The 20,130-nt window shown below is 36.6% G+C and overlaps 1 protein-coding gene across 2 annotated transcripts in view; it reads left to right on the forward strand.

Annotated features, from left to right (window-relative positions):
• SNRNP48 (small nuclear ribonucleoprotein U11/U12 subunit 48) overlaps positions 1-19,369 on the forward strand; it is a 21,459-nt gene extending 2,090 nt beyond the window's left edge. The window contains exons 2-6 of one of the 2 annotated variants that reach the window (XM_019666542.1): positions 4,168-4,281; positions 4,934-4,994; positions 6,044-6,118; positions 18,578-18,766; positions 19,218-19,369. In XM_019666542.1, coding sequence (XP_019522087.1) covers positions 4,168-4,281; positions 4,934-4,994; positions 6,044-6,118; positions 18,578-18,766; positions 19,218-19,354 — 576 coding nt within the window. In that variant the 3' untranslated portion in view covers positions 19,355-19,369. Of the gene's footprint in view, positions 1-4,167; positions 4,282-4,933; positions 4,995-6,043; positions 6,119-10,397; positions 10,406-18,577; positions 18,767-19,217 lie in introns of those variants that run through there. The other variant, XM_019666543.1, reaches the window with a different exon arrangement.
• Positions 19,370-20,130: the final 761 nt, after the last annotated feature.

A 20,130-nucleotide genomic window follows, 5' to 3' on the forward strand; every position in this document is an offset into this window, starting at 1 on the left:
TCACAAATTAATAACCCCCCCAATCTACTTCCCATCTGACATCAAATATAGCTGTTACAATTCCATTGACTATATTCCCTATGCTGTACTCCATATCCTGTGACTCTATATATACAGAGGACACAAAAAAAATGTGCACACATTTTAAGAGATGTTATCTATGTAGCAGTAGTTCGCTGTAATCAGAAGTATCTGGATGCTGATGGTAATCATTTTGAGCACCTCTTGTAATTGCGGAAGTCAAATGTAACTATATATTGAGTATTACAATTTTAATAGTTTTTTTCTTAAAATGTGTATACATTTTTTTGGCATCCTCTGTATATATTTATAGTTGACATTCGATATTATTCTACTTCATCTTCAGGTGTGTAGCGTAGTGGTCAGGCATCTACACAGTCTATGAAGTGTTCTCCTTAATAAGTCCAGTGCCCATCTGGCACCCTGTATAATCTTTGCAACATTATTGATTATATTCCTCAAATTGTATTTCATATCCCTGTGACTATATTGTGACTACCAATTTGCGTTTTCTAATCCCTTTACCTTTTCCCCCATCTGCCTACTCCCATCAGCAGCCATCAATTTTTTCCCCTTATCTTGTGTTTTTTTTTTTTAATATGCAAGCAGGGTTTATTAGTGATACATTCTCAGGGAAGAGAAGGGGCCTAACTGAGGTGGATGTGAGAAAGAGGGAAAGAGCTGGCGTAAAAAAAAGAGTGAGAGAGAGCCCTTGTGTCGAGGATTTACAGTTTGCTGGATGGGGTGAGGGAGATACATATTGATTTGGCGGGAAAAGAGGTGCATGCTCTTCCAGGGGAGGGTATGCCCTCCTAAGATAGGTGGGGTTCCATTGACTTAGACCCTTATCTTGCTCCAGAACACCTCTTGTCATCTTGTCATCTTGTTGTAAAAACAGACACGTGGCTGGAGGCAGTTAATCAGTTATTTATGTACTTTTTCTGTAGGCACTATGGACTCCCTCCTACCCTCCTCTTATATTTTCTAACTTCTACCTGACATTTCTCTCCTCACGCATTAGGAACCTAAATCTTTGGGGACTTTGGGGCAACGACCACTCTGGCTACTTCCTGCTGTAAAGGGATGTTGTGACTTCTATGGTTTCCTTCGGCTTGCTAACTATTGATCAGAGGAGGCGGAGGGAAGTGTCCATCCATGGGCCCCTGATAGGCGTCTGGAGCTTCGGGTCTCAGGGGTTGATAGTTGTTGATGACCATCATGTGTAGCTTTATAGCCTCTATTCTGCCACATCCATGTGTACCGTAGTGATGTAGGGTATTTCTTGTGCTGGGGTCGTGGAACTGAAGAAGGGAAACACGGACCAGAGAAGTAAAGTTGCAGAAAAAGAGTTTATTAGAAATAAAAATACATTTCAAAGAAGCAGAAGCGGGCCCGAGCAGTAGAGAATGGCTCAAGGGCCATTATTAGAAAAGAAAGTACACTCCAAAGAGTTTGCAGCGGGCCGAGCAAAGGAAGCTCAAAAGGCCCAAGGGGTCCAGGGCCAGGGCCAGGGCCAGGGAGCCATTATTAGGAGAAAAAGCACACTCCAAAGAGTTTGGAGCGGGCCCCGAGCAGAGGCGAGGCTCAAAATGCTCAAAAGGCCAACAACTTTATTTTTTGTTTAGAGATATATTTTAAGCTGTGAATTTCATTGAGTGGGGTCTACCAAGCCTTTCCATGCCATCGTTTACTCAGCATTATAGTAAATTTGGATTTCTTGTATTAACATATCGCACTTTGTATATGCCACTTGCTATATATACATTACCTCATTTAATGCTCATAATTAAATGAGGTAAGTAACGGTAACTCATATTTTGCAGATGAGGAAACAAACCTAGAGAGGTTGGAATTTGTCCAAGGACATGCTGCTAATGTCAGTTGGGATTTGAATCCAGGCATTTTGGGATTTGACTCCAGGCATCCTGGCTCCTGATAATCTGTGTGTTTAATTGCTGTGCTGCCTCTCAAAAATTCCTTTGTAAAATTCCAAAATTCTGACAGTCAGCTGTGGGTGTACATCTGACTTCTGCAAAACCAGTATCTGATATTCAGGAGAGTGACTGGCTTAAAAATCGTGGTAAATGACATCTATAATTCCTAGACTAAGTGTAGTCCAGATAGGTAATGAATCTATACTGCCAGAATGTTTTAATATTGAAGTTGAGTGAACAGCAGTCATGGTTTCTGTCCTCATAGTGTTTATTGTCTGGTAGTAGTGACAGAAATCAGCCATTACATTATAATGTGACAAAGTCTATGAAGGGTGGGATGGAATTGTTGTAGTACAGGTTATTGTAGCCTATGGTGGTACAGTAAAGACTTCCTTGATAAAATGAATTCTAAGCTGATAAAGTGAGCTGAATTACTCACTTTTGAAGCACAGAGGAAGCATCAACAGCATGTGTAGAAGTCCAGAGACAAGGGCGTGACCAGATGAGGAAACCTCCCCTGGTTAAGGATAGCTAGAGCATAGGATGTGGAGAAGGAGGGGAATGATGGTGGGTCGGGACCAGATCTTACAGGTCCTGTGTCAGCCATTTTAAAGACTCTGTGTGTGTGTGTGTGTGTGTGTGTGTGTGTGTGTGTGTTTTATGAGGGAAGTAGGGGAGGTATGGAAGTATTTTAAGCCAGGGCATATCATACCTTTTAATAAAGTAATATTTGCTTACATTTATTGAACACTTGCTATGTACTAGGTCCTGTTCAAATTGCTTTATGTGTGTGAACTCATGTATAACTTACTTCATCTTCACAACTGCTTTTTGAGAGCAGTCCTGCTATTATACCTATTTTATAGACAAGGAAACTGAGGCAAAGAAAGGATACTTACCTCAACCAAGTTCATACAGTCATCAGTGGCAGAGCTGGGATTCAAACTAGCTATAGTGGACAGTGGGATGGACAGCAAGACTGGAAACAGAGTGAGGAGGTTAGGCAATGGCTGTTGTAATCTAGGAGAGAGATGATGATACCTTGAATTGGGAAAGTGGTAGTGGGGATGAATTATATGGAGAGATTTCAGAGTTATTTAGGAGTAAAAACAATAGGTGATTGATTAGATGTAGATGATGTGGGAGAAGAGGAAGTTTCCTGCTGGAGCAACTAGGTCCTTTCACTAAAATAGGAAACACAACATGAATGGGTTTGGGGGTCATGAGATCATGAATTTGTTTTGGTCATGTTGAAATTTTAGTGTAAGGTACTCAAGACAGAAACAAGATCTAAAGATATAGATTTGGGGAGTCATCACTATATAGTGCAGATTAAAGCCATGAGTTCTTCCAGTAAGTTTATGTCAAATGGTAAAAGACCACTGGTTAGACCTACATGAAACATCAACATTTAAAGGGGGACTGGTAGTGGTATATATATACACAATAGAATGTTATTCAGCAGTAAAAATAATGTTTTTATTTGTGACAACATGGATGGACCTAGAGGGTATTACGCTAAGTGAAGTAAGTCAGACAGAGAAAGACAAATACTGTAGAATTTCACTTACATGTGGAATCTAAGAAAAAAATGAATAAACAAAGCAGAACATACCCATAGATATAGAGAATAAGTTGAAGGTTGCTAAAGGGGCGGGGTTGGGAATTAAAAGAAATAGAAAAAAGAAAATGTATGTGTAACCCAGGTATATAAGGTTCCTTTGTGGGGGGCGGGGAGGGATAATAAAGGGGAACAGATAGAACAAGGAAGACAGATCTTTAGAAGACCAAGTAGAAGGAGCCAAAGTGGTAGAAGGAACTTGAATGTATTAGGATGACAGAAATGGACATTTGGATTGTGACCTTCTAAGAGTTCAGATAGTACAAGGACTATGGTGCTTTGGCTATAGTAAGAAGGTTGTCAATGACCTACTGACTGGTAGGTGAGGTTGTTGAGGTAGTGAGTGTGAACAAATCCTTCAGAGTTGGGTTTTGAAGGGGTGGAGAGGGGGCAGAGGCTATAAAGTGGAGGGAGATTGAGGGAGGCTGATTTTTTTAATATGCACATTATACTCAAACAAGGTTGGAAGAGGCCTGCAGAAGAGGACATAACTAGATAGTATCACTTAATCAAGTATAATCATTTAATGGTATAATTACTTAAATTTTTAAATACGTACCTTTTTTCTTTGCTTCTGTTTGACTTTTACAGGATGACATTGTGATATGCCCTTATGATTCCAATCATCACATGCCTAAATCATCTTTAGCAAAGCACATGGTATCGTGTAGATTGAGGAAACTGGGCTACACCAAAGAAGAAGAGGTATCACATATTTATGTATATGTCATATAATTGATGTATTAATGAATTAATAATATATGGGAGGTATAGTGTGAGATTTTATGACATAAAATAATAGTCATTTGTGGCATAGAATGGTACTTGCCTAACATCACAAATTATTGCAAGAACTATTTAAGTGACACTATAATAAATTGTTGGTTTATGTCAAATTTTTTTTTTTTTTAAGATTTTATTGGGGAATCGGGGAAAGGGAACAGACAAGTTGCTGTCCTTTTGTTCTTCAGTCTAGTTGTGGAGGACGTCGCTTCACTGGCCCATGTTGGTATTATCATTGCGCTCTTCCTGGGTGAGGCAGTTGCTTGTTGGCCATTGGACGGCCGCTCACAGCGGCTCACAGCAGCTCACGAAAGCTCACACCAGCTGCCGACGACTCACGGCAGCCCAGCTCCAGGTTGAGCTGTTGTTCACCATCTGAGCTATAGAGGGCACAGTGTCACTGGCCCCCATGTGGGATCTGAACCGGGCCCTGCTGCTCAGAGCTGGCGTCCCAAGCCAACTCCTAATCAATGTGCCAATCGGCTGGCCCGTCAAATCTTAAAATAGTTAATCATTTGATACTCAAGAACACTTAAGTTTTTTCTTTTTTTCTTTTTTTTTTTTTACTGTTTAGGATAAAATGTATAATTCTGAATTTTTCTATGAGAATGCGAAGATACCTTCAATTACTTTGAGTAAGTATTAACGTAATAGATTATAACTTTAAAATATCTTACTATAGATATATCTGTAGGTATTGATAATTCACTTTTGAATTATCAAAAGAATGGACTTTGTAAATATGCTTATGATTAAAGACATTTTGTACCTTAAGAGAATGTAGGATTAATTAATATATAGTGAAACTAGTTTTTGTAACCTGAACTTTAGAGAGTAGGCTTATATTAATAGGCAGTGAAAACCCTGTAAAGCTTTGTACAGTAGGACAGACACTGTCTTGGTTATAACAAGAATCTGGCCACACAACACAGTTTGAAGATAGGACTGAGGATGGAAATGTGTTCCAAGAGGTTAAACTCTTGGGCTCTGAAATCAGAATGTCCTGATTCAGCTCCTGGTTTTGTCACTTTTTAGATGTGTGACCTTCAGCAAGGTAAATCAGCGGTTCTCAACCTTTCACAGAGGTCGCCTAAGACCATCAGGAAACACATATTGTCAATGGTCTTAGGAACCGAGACACCGCTCCTCTATCCGTCTCCAGGCCCACATGCAGATACGCCCACATATGAGTACCCAGCGACCCCTGTGAAAGGGTCGTTTGACCCCCAAAGGGGTCGCGACCCACAGGTGGAGAACCGCTGAGGTAAATTAACCTGTTTGTTGCCTAAATTTCTTTATAAGATGGGTATGATAGTCATAGTTCCTTTGTGAGGATTAAATGATATGATATAAGTAGTGTTCTTAGAATGCTACCTGACACTTAGCTGGGAATCAAGAAATGTTAGATATTATTGTTTGCTAAAATTTGTGGTGGCTGCTGCTGCTGCATGCCTGATTATAATGTTTTCTGAACCACTTGAACTCTGGTTCCTGACTGGGATCTAGCTAGACCTGAAAGAATCCTGCATTCAGATTACCTAGGCAGCTATTTTGGTGTTTCCTCTATTAAGATTCTTGTAGGTTAGTCTCTATGCCAAAGAGCTTGGATTAGAAACCAGTTAATAATTTAATTGTGGACACTGATAATTCATAGAGTGTTTATGGGTGGGTTTTTTTTTGACAGATAAGGAATCACAATTCCAGATAATTAAGCAAGCTAGAACTGCAGTTGGAAAAGATGGTGATTGTTACAATCAAAGTAAGTGGCATCATAATTTGAGCTAATTAATGAGTCACTGTTTTTCTCCCACAAACACATTACTAATTTTCAAGAAAAATCTTGTGAAAACAGTTACTTGGGAAAGGTTAAGTTTTACATTTAATATTAGGCACTGTGCTTGGTGTCAACTTCATTTGTTAGATATTTTCTGCTCAAATACACCAGTCTCACTAGGACACTATCTTAGCTAGGTCTTCATGCTTTGGAATTAACCTAATAGGTGAGATTGCCTTGTAGCTAATTTTTCTAATTATGATTATTTAGTAAATAACTCCCATTGAGTGACGCTGTTTTACACTGAGATTTCCTCTCCTGAGAATTAGCCCACTGTTAAATGTAAGAATGTTGAAATGCAATATAAAAGGAAAGGTTAAAAGAGATCAGTTTCCACAGCTGCCTCTCAGAATAAAGCACAAACAGAAACTTTTACATGCAGTTTCAGAGCGTTTGTGGATCTTTGAATGCCCAGCTTTGGAGCTGGGTTAAGAGTTTGTCTGGGACTTATTTCAACAGAGACTAGGTTACAATTTTGAAGTATGAGCTTTTAGTAAATTGAATTAATCCATCAAAAACATAGAAGTAAGCAAGTAAATAAAGTTAATTAGATTTCTGAACCTACATATAAGATCTAGCCCCTAAGCATGACCAGCTCCTTTTGTAAGGATTTCTGAGTTGTCTTTTGAAAGTTCTGAAGGTAGCTTTCTATGGACATTGTACCTTTTTTTCCTCCTTACTCTTTTTTTCTAGCTGAATTATATTCACCAGACCATTGTTATGATTTGTTTTCTTCCTTGTTGAAGTTCAGGATCTTAAGCCATTGTTCTAGCCATTGTCTAGGCTTGATTTTTCCCTAGTCACACTGTGGCTTCAGAAGGAGGAAGTCTCTTAACCCTTAGTCTACATTGCACTGGTTCCTTACAACAGCCAGAAGCACATTTCTTTTTCTTTTTTTTTTTTTTTTAATTTTTTTTTTAAAGATTTTTTATTGGGGAATTGGGGGGATGGGAACAGTGCTGGGGGATTGGGGAAGGGGAACAGACAAGTTGCTGTCGTTTTTTTTTTTGTTGTTCTTCAATCTAGTTGTGTAGGACGTTGCTTCACTTGCCCAAGTTGGCACCATCACTGCGCTCTTCCAGGTTGAGGCAGATCAGTCGCCGGCTTCTGGACGGCCGCTCACTGCGGCTGCTGGCTGCTCACGCTGGCTGCTGGCCACACACGGTAGCCCATGGCAACCCACTGCCACAGGGGCTGCAGCCTACGCCGTCGCCAGCGACTCACGGCAGCCCAGCTCCAGGTTGAGCTGTTGTTCAGCATCTTAGCTGTGGAGGGCAGTGTCACTGGCCCTCATATGTGGGATCCGAACCGGGGCCCTCTGGCATCCCAAGCCAGTTCTTAACCATCGCGCCACTCGGCCGGCCCCAGAAGCACATTTCTTATATTTCCTGTTTGGAAGCTCCCATTTTTATATAATTTTGTGCTAAATTCCCAATTTTTTTCTTTGAAGAAGATGTTTGACTCTCATCTTATTGGAAGAGATTACTGAGCTGTCCTGTTTAGTTAATCAACCAATTAAAAAGTAAAGGATTTTCTTTTTGTTTTTTTTGGAGGGGTTAAGTGTTAAAGAACTTCCTGTGAGCTTAACTAGTTAGATAGATTTACTGAATTTATTTTCCAGTTGGAAGAGAATTTGGAGATCATCTAATCCAGTGTCTGCTTTTTATAGATAAGGAAACAAACCCTATCTGATAGAGAAGATAAAGTTCTGGTGTGTTTGTTCTAAAGGTCCTCAATATTTTTATATTTTAAAAGAGATTTTTTTCAAAGCTCTTATATATTTCATTACTCCTTCACAACAAACTTGTGATAGGTTGGACAAATACTTTCCCCTCCATAGTAGGTGAAGAAATAGAGGCACACAGAAGTGAATTAACGTTCCTTTGCTAGATAATAGCAAAGCTGGATCGAGAAACAAGTTCTGAATTTTGGCACAGACTCTGAACTGAGCTATTCTGCTTTCTGTTAGAAAATACATTTAGTGAAATTTGTGGATTCTATATATTGCTCAAAAATATTCATTATTTATTATGTCTGTCATTAATTAGAAGACTATCATGAACTTTAAATCTGTACATATTGTTACTATTATTATATTAATACTGTTCATTGTTTATTCTTTTTGTATAAGACTATTTTAAAGAAATAAACTAGCTCCTTCACCTTGTACAAATGACAAGTTTTTGAGTTTTTGCTTCCTTATCTGTGATATAAAACTATCTTGTGATGTTGTTTAGAGCAATAGAGATAATGAATGCTAAACTAGCCTTAACTAATAATTTGTAGCTGCTATTGTCTAGGCAGTTTAATTTCTAAGCAAATTAATGTATAGAAAGCAATATTAAGATAATGTAATGGGTGATAATTTTTTATATGTATGAGTAATTTTCTACAACATTAGAAAATGAAGTTTTTTATTTATATAACAGTAATAAGGCAGATTTTGACATTGAGTTTAGGTCTTTACAAAAGCAAAGAATTACTTTTAGTGAATTCTTCTTTGAATAGATAAGAGGAACTTATTTGATTTTTAATTTTTGCACTAGCTTAAATAGAGATTTAATTGTTAAGAATAACTATTTTTATATAACTTGTAACCCTCTTTTTAAAACTTTTTTTCATCTTGGGTGGAGTTCTACAATTTCTCAAGACATTTTTTGTGGATCACTTATGTCTTAGACATTTTAAAATATTTTACCTTGGGACCTTTTTAATATCTTCTTATTGATGTATTTACTACTTTGAAGGAAGACGACTAACATGAACAATTTTACATTTCCCCATTTAATTAATATTTTGTTATTCACTAAATTATAAGTTTTTTGATGAGGTTATATTTATGTTTCCATTTCATCAGTCTTATCAGATCTAAACTTAAGGTACAGAATCCTCAATCCATTAACCTTTGTGAAAGCTTAAACCCTCATTGGATCTACTTACTTATGTTCAGATATAGTTACTTTGGTTAGTTTTATAACCAAGATGTTAATTTCAATCATAAACAATCATTTTATAGTGGCTTATCTTTTTCCTTGAGTATTAAAGATTCAAGTTGCTGTACTTCAGTTTCGTGATGTATACAGTTGACCCTTGAACAACATGGGTTTGAACTGTGCAGGTCCACTTATGCAGATTTTTTTTTGGCCCTCTATATCTGTGGATTTTGCATCCATGGATTTTGGTATCTGAGGAAGATACCAAAACAGTATTTTTGATCCACAGTTGGGAATCTGGGGATGCAGAGGGCCGACTGTATGCATGGTTCTGTGCCATTTTGTATAAGGGACTTGAGCATCTGTGGATTTTGGTATCCTTGGAGGATTCTGGAACCAGTCCCTGGCGGATACCAACTATAGTTAAGTTTTTAGGGAAGCAAAAGTTACATGAGGATTTTCGACTGTATGGGGAAGGTGGGATCAGCGCTCCTAACCCCCACATTGTTCAAGGCTCAGCTCTATTGGGGTCATGGCCATGGTTTAAAAGGCAGTGTACTATACTGAAGAACGCTAAAGAGACAGATTACAGTGGTCCTAGAGCTAATTTGTTCCTACTACTTAGGAGATTTTGGAAGTCATTTTGCTTCTGTGGGCTTTAATTTCTTTATCTCTAAGGTTAGGAAATTAAGTCTGTATGAATCCACCCTAAAATTATGAGTTTGTATCTTAGGAACAACACCTCTTGTTAATATTTAAGATTGTATCTCATACGTTTAACACATTGTGGATCGGTGACGCAGGTTTGTGTCTATACTTTCAAATGCCTCGTCCTCAATGTGTTAAGATGCCCTGTGATGACAAGAGTGACTAACAAGGGAGAATGAGAGTTAGAGTTATTAAAAAGTTGATTAGAGTTTCAGTTGGGGTGACTGAAACTTCTGGAGTTGGGTTAGTAGTGATGGTTGCACAACTATGTGAATGTACTAATGCCAATGCACTATTCACTTAAAATGGTAAATTTTGTGTTATGTATATTTTACCACAATTTAAAAAACTATACAAAAAAGTAGATCGGTCACAGAATTGATATAATTACAGTGCATTCAGATGTATCTCTAAATCATAAAGGCACTTACGTTTGAAAATTTACATTTTATGTAAGCTTATTTAAGTGTGTTTACCCATATTTTCTTGTCAGAAATATCTGTGTTCCAAATGATTTGAATGCAGTTTGTTGTTTAACTTTTTCTGTACTTTTTCTTTTTCAGTAATTGGGGTGAGTATAAAGAGGAATTAGGAACCTGAATGTACTCCTTATTTAAAGATATGCAGTATCCTTTTTGCAAATGATATCCTTTTAAAAGTATCACTCAAATTTCTAAACTTTATTTTAATCACTGTCACAATATTATAGTTTTGATTTGGAATTAGTATCAATCTTCACCGTATAGAAATTTAAGATGATTAAAAAAAGACTCCAGAATATTTTAAGAAGGAAATTATATTTCTTTGTTTAAAAATAACAGGCAAAGGTTTATGTGGAGTTTGTTTATAATACAGTCATGCACTGCATAATGATGTTTAGGTATATAACAGACTGCATATACAGTCGTGGTCCATAAGTTTATAATGGATTAAAAGCAAAATTTTGTGATGTTGAAAGAAAAGGCTGAACCTGACTAGGATGTTGAATTTATGGCTAGCTCTGGGTGGTTTAAATAGACAAAGAGGCTTAGCTTGTCTGTCTACCTGCCTTATGCCCTGCCCCTGGCGGGGGCCTGGAGTTGGTGAAACAGTGAGAGGAACAGGCTGAGGAGGAGGGGATCCCAGGAGCTCCTCCCGCCACATATGACTACTCACATACACTTCTGCATACAAGCTCACTTCCCTTGCCTTCTTTTCTCTTTATCTCTCTTTCCTCCCAGTTGCATTCCTCCCTTCCTCTCCCCCCACCCCCATTTATTATTTCTTATCTCAAACTTCATCTGTCTCTTTTGATCTCTGCTTCTGCTCTCCCTTTCTTTCCCTTTCTCTTTCTTGTCTCTCTCTCTCTCTCCCTCTCTTCCTCGCTCCCTCCTGATGTCTACTCTTCCTCCCATGGTGCCTCCCTCTACAGTCCTCCCCCTGCACCCCCAAACCACAAGCCCACACTCATACGTTATCTTTTATACTGTATTTTTGCTGTACCTTTTCTAGGTTTAGATATGTTTAGATACACAAATACATTGTGTTACAATTGCCTACAGTATTCAGTGGAGTAACATGCTGTACAGGTTTGCAGCCTAGAAGCCATAGCTTATACCATTTAACCTAGGTGTGTAGTGGGCTGTACCACCTAGGTTTGTGTAAGTGCACTGTGATATTCGCACAATGACAAAATTGCCTAACTCGCATTTCTTGGAACATATCACCGTCATTAAGTGGGGCATGACTGTACATCAATGTTTTCTAATCTTTGTATTTTTCTCCCAGACTTTTATAGCCTGTATTCAAAGGAATTAGGTTTATCAAAGCTAACTTGATTTTTATATTATAAAGTTAAATGTTTTAACATCTGGCTGCATAAAAGGGATTTTCCTGGTGTCCACCAGAATTTGAGTAAAATTGATTGACTTGAAAGGAAACCCTTCTTCCCCACTAACTCAAAATCTTTTGACTAGTGCTAATCGATGTGCATTGTTAGCCATAGCTGTTAAACCACAGACTCAGATTCAATGTAGCTATCCTCTTAATATGTAGACAGATGTAAAGTCAACTCTTTTGGTGTTCCAATGCTTAGTTCCTAGTATGTTTTTATTTGAAAAAAAATTTTTTTTGTTTTTTTTTGTTTTGCTTTGTTTCTTAGGAAGTCAAAAAGGTTAGACTTGATCAAATATAAGTATCTAGAAAGAGCTACTGATTTTACATTGTTCTGTGAACCAAAGTTATTACTTTGGGGTGACCTAGCAAACATTAAAAGGATTCCTTTAGTAGCTCATGTTCTTTGTTTGCATTAGTGAATAATGAAGTCTGGGACTATCGTTTTAAAATGCTTTATTTACAGTTACAATAGTTTTTTTATTTCTTTGAGAAAATTTGAATCTCAAAACAAAAATTTTCTTCAGTGTTTAATACATCATATCAAGGTATTGTATTTACTTTTTTCATTAATGAGCAGATTTTAGAAGTTCTATAACTGTCGTGGGGGCACCACTGTTAACTTTTTTCAGTTAACTTGGTTAAGCCAATATGCTTCCTCTTCAGAAAGTTAAAACAAGTTTAGTCTCAATTTAATCTCTCTCTGGTCTGGGGAAGTATGAGGTTTCTGCTACTCAATTGTTTTATGGTCCCTAGCTCTAAGTCATTGCACAGATGGGATATATTTTGAATATGGAATAGCTAGCTTGATGAAATCTTTTTCATATTTTCATAATTTATTTTCAAAGGGAAAAGGGACTATATAATGTGTATTACCTATTAAAAGGTAATTTTTTTCTACCCCAGCTTTTATGGGGAAAAGCATATAAATAGAAAGGAAGTTAATGTCTACTTTTTTTTTTTTTAAAGATTTTTATTGGGAAAATGGGGGGATGGGAACAGTGCTGGGGAATTGGGGGAAGGGGAACAGACAAGTTGCTGTCGTTTTGTTCTTCANTGGAGCCTGGATCGGCTGGACCCCGTGGAGCAGGAGGCGGCAGAGGTGAGGGGTGTGGGCGCGCGAGGTCCCTCAGCCTGCGGTCTTCTCTGGCGGTCGAGGAATTCGCGCGGGGTCCCGCGGAGGGAAGGGCGTGGGAGCTCCCCCCCGTCTGTAGAGCCGAGGTGGGCAACCAGGACTGGGCTCGGAGCGCCTCTGACGCCTCTCGGGCCTCGGCTGGGGCGTGCGAGGGCCTGCGGAGCACTCCGCACCCACCACCTGTGCGGCAAACCTCCCGCGGAACTTCTGCTTTTAAGAAAACGTGAAAATGGGAAATGGAAGGAATGTCAGATCTGCTGTTTATTTAGAAAATAAATGAATGAGTCTTAGACTGCTTCTAGCAGAGGTATTGGCGGTTTGCTTTGTCATCTGTCGCATGGATTTCGCAATTACACCAGTTTCAGTGACAGCAGAGCTTGGGTGTTCAGTTTACCTTTCTGTGCCTTAAAATTGTACACTTCTAACTGGGGACAGCACCGATTCTAGGATTATTAAAGAATATCATTAAGAGATGGTGACTACCAACTCTCCAAAACATTAGAATTCTTTTGAAAAAACATGTAGTCTAGTGTATTAGAGTGACCAATTCTGATTATTATTATTTTTTTGTAAAGGGAGTGGGAGCAAGGGAAGTGTTCCCATGTGGGAAAATTCATGATTTCTAAATTCTTTCTGGGTTTACCATGCTATAATAATTTCAGGTTTAAATTACATAACTGATTCCCCATAGGCATTACAAACATTTTTTTATATTAGTTTCAGGTGTACAAAGCAACATAGTGATTACACATTTACACACCTCACAGAGTGATAATGGACAAGTCTACCCAGCTGGCACCACATGTAACTATTACAATACCATTGACTGTATTCCGTATGCTGTACTTTACATCCTGTGACTACATATATTTTTTATATTATAGTTGACATTCAATATTATTTTATATTAGTTTCAGGTGTACAGCATAGAGGTTAGGCATTTACATAATTTATGAAGTGACCTGATAATTTTAGTACCCATCTGACACTATACATGTTTTTACAATATTATTGACTATATTCCCTATACTGTACTATCCCTGTGACTATTTTGTAACTATCAATTTGTACTTCTTAATACCTTTACCTTTCTCACCCAGTCTCCCAACCCCGCTCCCATCTATTGGGTTGTCAGAAAAGTCATAGTTTTTTCTGTGTTTTTCGTTGCAAAAATGCTTCATGACTTTTCCAACAACCCAATAGCAATCATCAGTTTGTTCTCTGTATCTATAAATCTATTTTTGTTTTGTTTGTTCGTTTATTATGTTCTTTAGATTCAGTGTGGAGGTTCCTCAAAAAATTGAAAATAGATCTACTTTATGACCCAGCAATTCCACTCCTGGGTATTTTTCCAAAGAAATCCAGAACACTAATTTGAAAAGGTATATGCACCCCTATGTTTACTGCAGCGCTGTTCACAATAGCCAAGATATGGTAACAACCGAAATGTCCATCCACAGAAGATAGGATAAAGACATTTTGGTACATTTATACAATGGAGTATTACTCTGCCCTAAAAAAAGTGAAATCTTAACCATTTGCAACAACATGGATTGACCTAAGTGAAGTAAGTCAGACTGAGAAAGACAAATACCATGTGACCCCAGAGGCATTGAAAGCATATTTGGTTTATATACAAACTGTTCACATTTATTGTCTTCACAGCATAGTGGAATTAAAAAAAACACACAACTTTATTATTTTTTAAATTTTTAAATGGTATTGTATTTTTTATTTTATTAGTTTCAGGTGTACAAAACAATGTAATAGTTAGACATTTATACCCNCTATTCTTAATTTTTTGAGGAATCTCCATACTGTTCTCTACAGAGGCTGCACTGATTTCCAGTCTCACCAACAGTGTATGAGGGTTGCCTTTTCTCCACATCCTCTCCAACACTTGTTATTTCTTGTCTTTTTGATAAAGTCATTCTAACAGGTATGAGGTGATACCTCATTGTGGTTTTGATTTGTATTTCCCCAGTAATTAGTTATGTTGAACATCTTTTCCTGTGCCTGTTGGGCATCTGTAAGTCTTCTTTGGAAAAATGTCTATTTATGGTGGAGTTTTGAGTTTTTTCTATGTATAGTATCATGTCGTTAGCAAATAGTAATGGTTTTACTTTTTTTCTGATTTGGATGCCTTTTTTTCTATTTTTCTTGTTTAATTGCTGTGCCTAGTACTTTTCAAATATTATGTTGAATAAAAGTGGTGAGAGTGGGCATCATTGTCTTGTTCCTGATCTTAGAGGAAAAGCTTCTAGCTTTTCATCATTGAGTATGATATTAGCTGTGGGTTTGTCATATATGGACTTTTATTATGCTGAGACACTTTTCTTGTATACTCACTTTGTTTAGAGTTTTTACCATAAATGGATGTTTAATTTTGACAATCAATTTTTCTGCATCTATTGAAATGATCATATGATTTTTATTCTTCATTTTGTTAATGTGGTGTACCACACTGATTGATTTATGGATATTGAACCATCCTTGCATACAGGGAATAAGTCCCACTTGATTGTGGTGTGTGATCCTTTCAATATATTGTTGAATTTAGTTTGGTAATATTTTGTTGAGGATTTTTGCATCCGTGTTCATCAAGGATATTGGCCTGTACTTTTTTTGTGTGTATGGTGTCCTTGTCTGATTTTGGTATCAGGGTAATTCTGGCCTTGTAAAATATGTTTGGAAGAGTTCCTTTATCTTCAGTTTTTTTTTAAGAGTTTGAGAAGGATAGGTATTAAATCTTTGAATATTTGCAAGAATTCACCAGTGAAACCATGTGGTCCTGGACTTTTATTTGTTAGGAGGTTTTTGATTACTGATTCAACCTCCTTACTCGTATTGCTCTGTTCAGGTTTTCTTTTTCTTTATGATTCAGTCTTGGAAGATTGTATGTTTCTAGGAATTTATCTGTTTTTTCTAGGTTGTTCAATTTGTTGGTGTATAATTGTTCATAGTAGTCTCATGATCCTTTGTATTTCTGTGGTATGAGTCATAACTTTCATTTCAGGTTTTATCTGTTTGAGCCTTCTTTTGGGGTAGCCTAGCTAAAAAGTTATTGATTTTGTTTACCTTTTCAAAGAACCAGCTCTTAGTTTCATTGATCTTCTCTATTGTTTTTTTTTAGTTTCTATTTCATTTGTTTTTTTCCCTGATCTTTTTTATTTCCTTCCTTATACTGACTTTGGACTCATTTTTCTTTTTCTGTTTTCTTTAGGTATAAAGTTAGATTGTTTATTTGAAATTTTTATTGTTTCTTGATGTAGGGCTATATTGCTGTGAACTTCCCTCTTAGAACTGCTTTTGCTTCATCCTATAGATTTTGATATGTTGTATTTCTGTTTTCATTTGTTTCTAGGTATTTTTTCATTTTCTTTTGATTTCTTCAATGATCCATTTGTTGTACATTAGCATGCTATTTAATATCCACGTTTTTGTGATTTTTCCAGTTTCCTTCTTGTCATTCATTTCTTAATTTCATACCATTGTGGTTGGAAAAGATGCTTGATATGATTTCAGTCTTCTTGCATTTACTGAGACTTGTTTTGTGGCCTAACGTGATCTATCCTGGAGAATGCTCTATATCGGATTTGCAAACTTTTGAGACAGAAGAGCCGCCAGGGGTCAGCAAACTGCAGCTTGTGAGCCACAGGCTCTGAAGTAAAATTGAAAATGAGAATAAAACTACCTAGTTTCATTTATGAAATTTTTAAACGATATTATTCACATAATGGTGATTATGTAAAAACATATGTATGGCTCTCATTTTACTGATTGTTGTAAGGGACAGGATTGGCTCTTCCAGGGGTTGGCAAACTTTTGAGACGGAACGTACCCAAAGAGCTGCATGTGGCTTGTGAGCCACAGTTTGCCGACCCCTGCTCTATGCACTTGAGAAGAGTGTATTCTGCTGCTTTTGGATGAATTGTTCTGTATATATCTATTATGTTTATCTGGTTTAATGTATTGTTTAAGGCCGATGGTTCCTTACTGATTTTTTTTGTCTAAATGATCTACCCATTGTGTAAACGGGGTGTTAAAGTCCCCTAATATTATTGCATTGCTTTCAACGTTTCCATTTAGTTGCGTTAGTATTTGCTTTATGTATTTTGATGCTCCTATGTTGGATGCATATATATTTGTAAATGTGATATTCTTTTGCTGGATTGACCCTTTCTTCATATAGTACCCTTCTTTGTCTTATTACAGCCTTTGTTTTAAAGTTTATTGGTCTGATATGAATATAGCAACACCAGTTTCTTTACATTTCCATTTGTATGGAATATCTTTTTCCATCCTTTCACATTCAGTTTGTGTGTATCTTTACTTCTGAAGTGAGCTTCTTGTAAGCAGCATAGAGATGAGTCTTGTTGTTTTATCCATTCAGCCACTCTGTGTGTTTTGATTGCTGAATTTAGTCCATTTACATTTAAAGTAATTATTGATAAGTATGTACTTATTGCCATTTTGTTCATTGTTTTCTGGCTATTTTTATAGCTCCTCTCTGTTCCTTTCTTCTTTTTCTCTTCCCTTGTGGTTTGATGGCTTTCTTTAGCATTATGTTTATAGTCTGTTTTCATTTTCTTTTGTGTAGTTTACTGTATGTTTTTTTCTTTGTGGTTACCATGAGGTTCATATGTAACATCCTATGTATATAACAATCTCTTTTAAGTTGATAGCAACTTAAATTTGAACACATTCCAAAGCTTTACATTTTTTCCCCTTCTCCACACGTTTTATATTTTTGATGACACATTTTATATCATTTTATTTTATGTTTTCCTTAACTAATAATTGTAATTTTAATTTTCCTTCTTTTGTTTTTAACCTTCTCATACTTGCTTTGTAGATGATTGATCTACCTTTACTGTGTATTTACCTTTTCAAATGATATTTTTACTTTTGTATGTGTTCTTATTAATTAGCACCTTTTCTTTTTAGCTTAGAAAAGTTTCTTTAACATTTCTGGTAAGGCTGGTGTAGTGGTGATGAACTCCTTAAGCTTTTGCTTATCTGGAAAACTTGATCGCCTTCAAATCTTAATATTAACCTCGCTGGGTAGAGAATTCTTGGTTGGCGATTTTTTCCTTTCAGGACTTTGAATGTGCTGTGCCACTCTATTCTGACCTATAAAGCATCTGCTGAAAAATGTGCTGATAGCCTTATGGGGTTTGCCTCGTATGTAATAGTAAGTTGTTTTTCTCTTGCTGTTCTCAAGATNCGCCGGCGACTCACAGCAGCCCAGCTCCAGGTTGAGCTGTTGTTCAGCATCTTAGCTGTGGAGGGCAGTGTCACTGGCCCTCATACGTGGGATCCGAACCGGGGCCCTCTGGCATCCCAAGCCAGTTCTTAACCATCCCGCCACTCGGCCGGCCCTAATATCTACTTTTATAATTTGGGTAGCCTTTTAAAAATTGTTACCCAAAGATTTTCTGGTGAGCAAATTGTCTCATGGTGATAACTGCCTGCCTTCATGGGATCTATCTTTTAACGTTGGAGAGAAGAACGAACAGCCACAGTACATCCTTGATGATGTGGGTATAGCATTCAGAATAGTCATTGTTTACTATTTATCACACAGATGGATATTTTGTATATTTAGCAAATACTAGGGGAAAAAAATGTGTTAATACTGCATTAGTACACCACATGTTTAAAGATAAGTAGTAGAATTTTAAGTCCACAATGCTTCATGTATTGTTTATTCTTGTGGTTTTATTTTTACTTTAGGGATTTATTCTTCATTACCTGTTGAAGTTCCTCTGAATCACCAACGGTTTATTTGTGACCTGACCCAAGCTGATCGTCTTGCCCTTTATGACTTTGTAATTGAGGAGACAAAGAAAAAGCGCACTGATTCTCAAAATATTGAAAATGACAGTGATCTCTTTGTAGACTTGGCTGCAAAAGTCAATCAAGGTTAGCGATCAGTATCATAATTTTATATTTCTTAATTGTCATTCCATTCTTTGAATGTTATTAGTATGATGTGTCAGGCTACTTTGAGTTGGAATAGGATGGTTTTATATCATCTGATATTTATATATGCATATATATTAAGATGTTTACTTAATACATTAAATTTTGCTCTCTGATTTTTACATTAAACATATCTTCCTTCTGTAAAAATGTTACAGCTGTGCTGTTACTTGAATCTATTTACTTAAAACACTCTTACGTTCAACTAATTGCTAGAGAAAATGAATTATATAAAACTTAGCACATTTATGTAATGTAGAATTTTTAGAATGTTTTTGCATGCTACATTGAAACGTTGAACTATAGGGTCATTGTGGTGGTGTTCCTTCCTGCTAATTTATAATAATTTAAAAGCTAAGGACATAATAATTTTATTTTATTCTTTTATTAGATAATAGTCGAAAAAGTCCAAAATCTTATCTTGAAATCCTAGCAGAAGTGAGGGATTATAAAAGAAGACGCCAGTCCTATAGAGCTAAGAATGTTCATATAACCAAGAAATCATATACGGAGGTAAGTTTTACATAATCTCATAGAGCTTTGCTGGGAACAAATTTTCCTTAGATAGTTTTCTAAGTCTGTTTTATGGAGTTCCTTAGAAAGGTTTTCTGAAAGAATGTATGTAGCTTCAAGGTGGCCACACCTGATTTATATTTGCCCCATCACTTTCAGATTCACCCTTTGCCAGACAAAGGCTTTTCAGACTACAAAAACCTTATATGTACAATCTTATGAAACTAAGTCCTTTTGAGAAAATAGTCAGAGAATGGATTTTGGCTTTTTTAAATAGACCGGAGCTTAAGTTTTGATTCTTATGTTTATCATTGGCTGTTTGACTTGGTTGGGCAAGGGATTTTTGAGCTTATTAAGGTTCGATTTTTTTTCATTTTATAATACAGACTTTGAACGGTTGTTAAAAGAATTGATTGAAATTATGTTTGTTGACACAAATTGCTCAATAAATAGCTGTCTTTTTTGGCAGAAATTTTAGTGTGCTTTTATGTACTCTGCTAAATATTTGGGCTTAAGAAATATCTTAGTATAAATTATAATTTATACTATAAATTATAATTATATAATGTATATATAAAATACAATTAATTGCATTTGATCACTTGATGTCTATCTAGATTTATTTTCAGATGTTATTTAGTGGATAGAGTTGATGAGTTTTTTGGTACATGAATTACCTTGCCTGGACTCTATAATTTCCTCATTGAATCTAATTGTTCCCACATTATTTCTTAGTTCTCTCCACAATTTCAGAGAACTTCATAATCTGACCTCATTCTCCCATGCCCCTG

This window comes from Hipposideros armiger, unplaced genomic scaffold, assembly GCF_001890085.2.
Source record: "Hipposideros armiger isolate ML-2016 unplaced genomic scaffold, ASM189008v1 scaffold_474, whole genome shotgun sequence".
NCBI classification, from domain to species: Eukaryota; Metazoa; Chordata; class Mammalia; order Chiroptera; family Hipposideridae; genus Hipposideros; species Hipposideros armiger.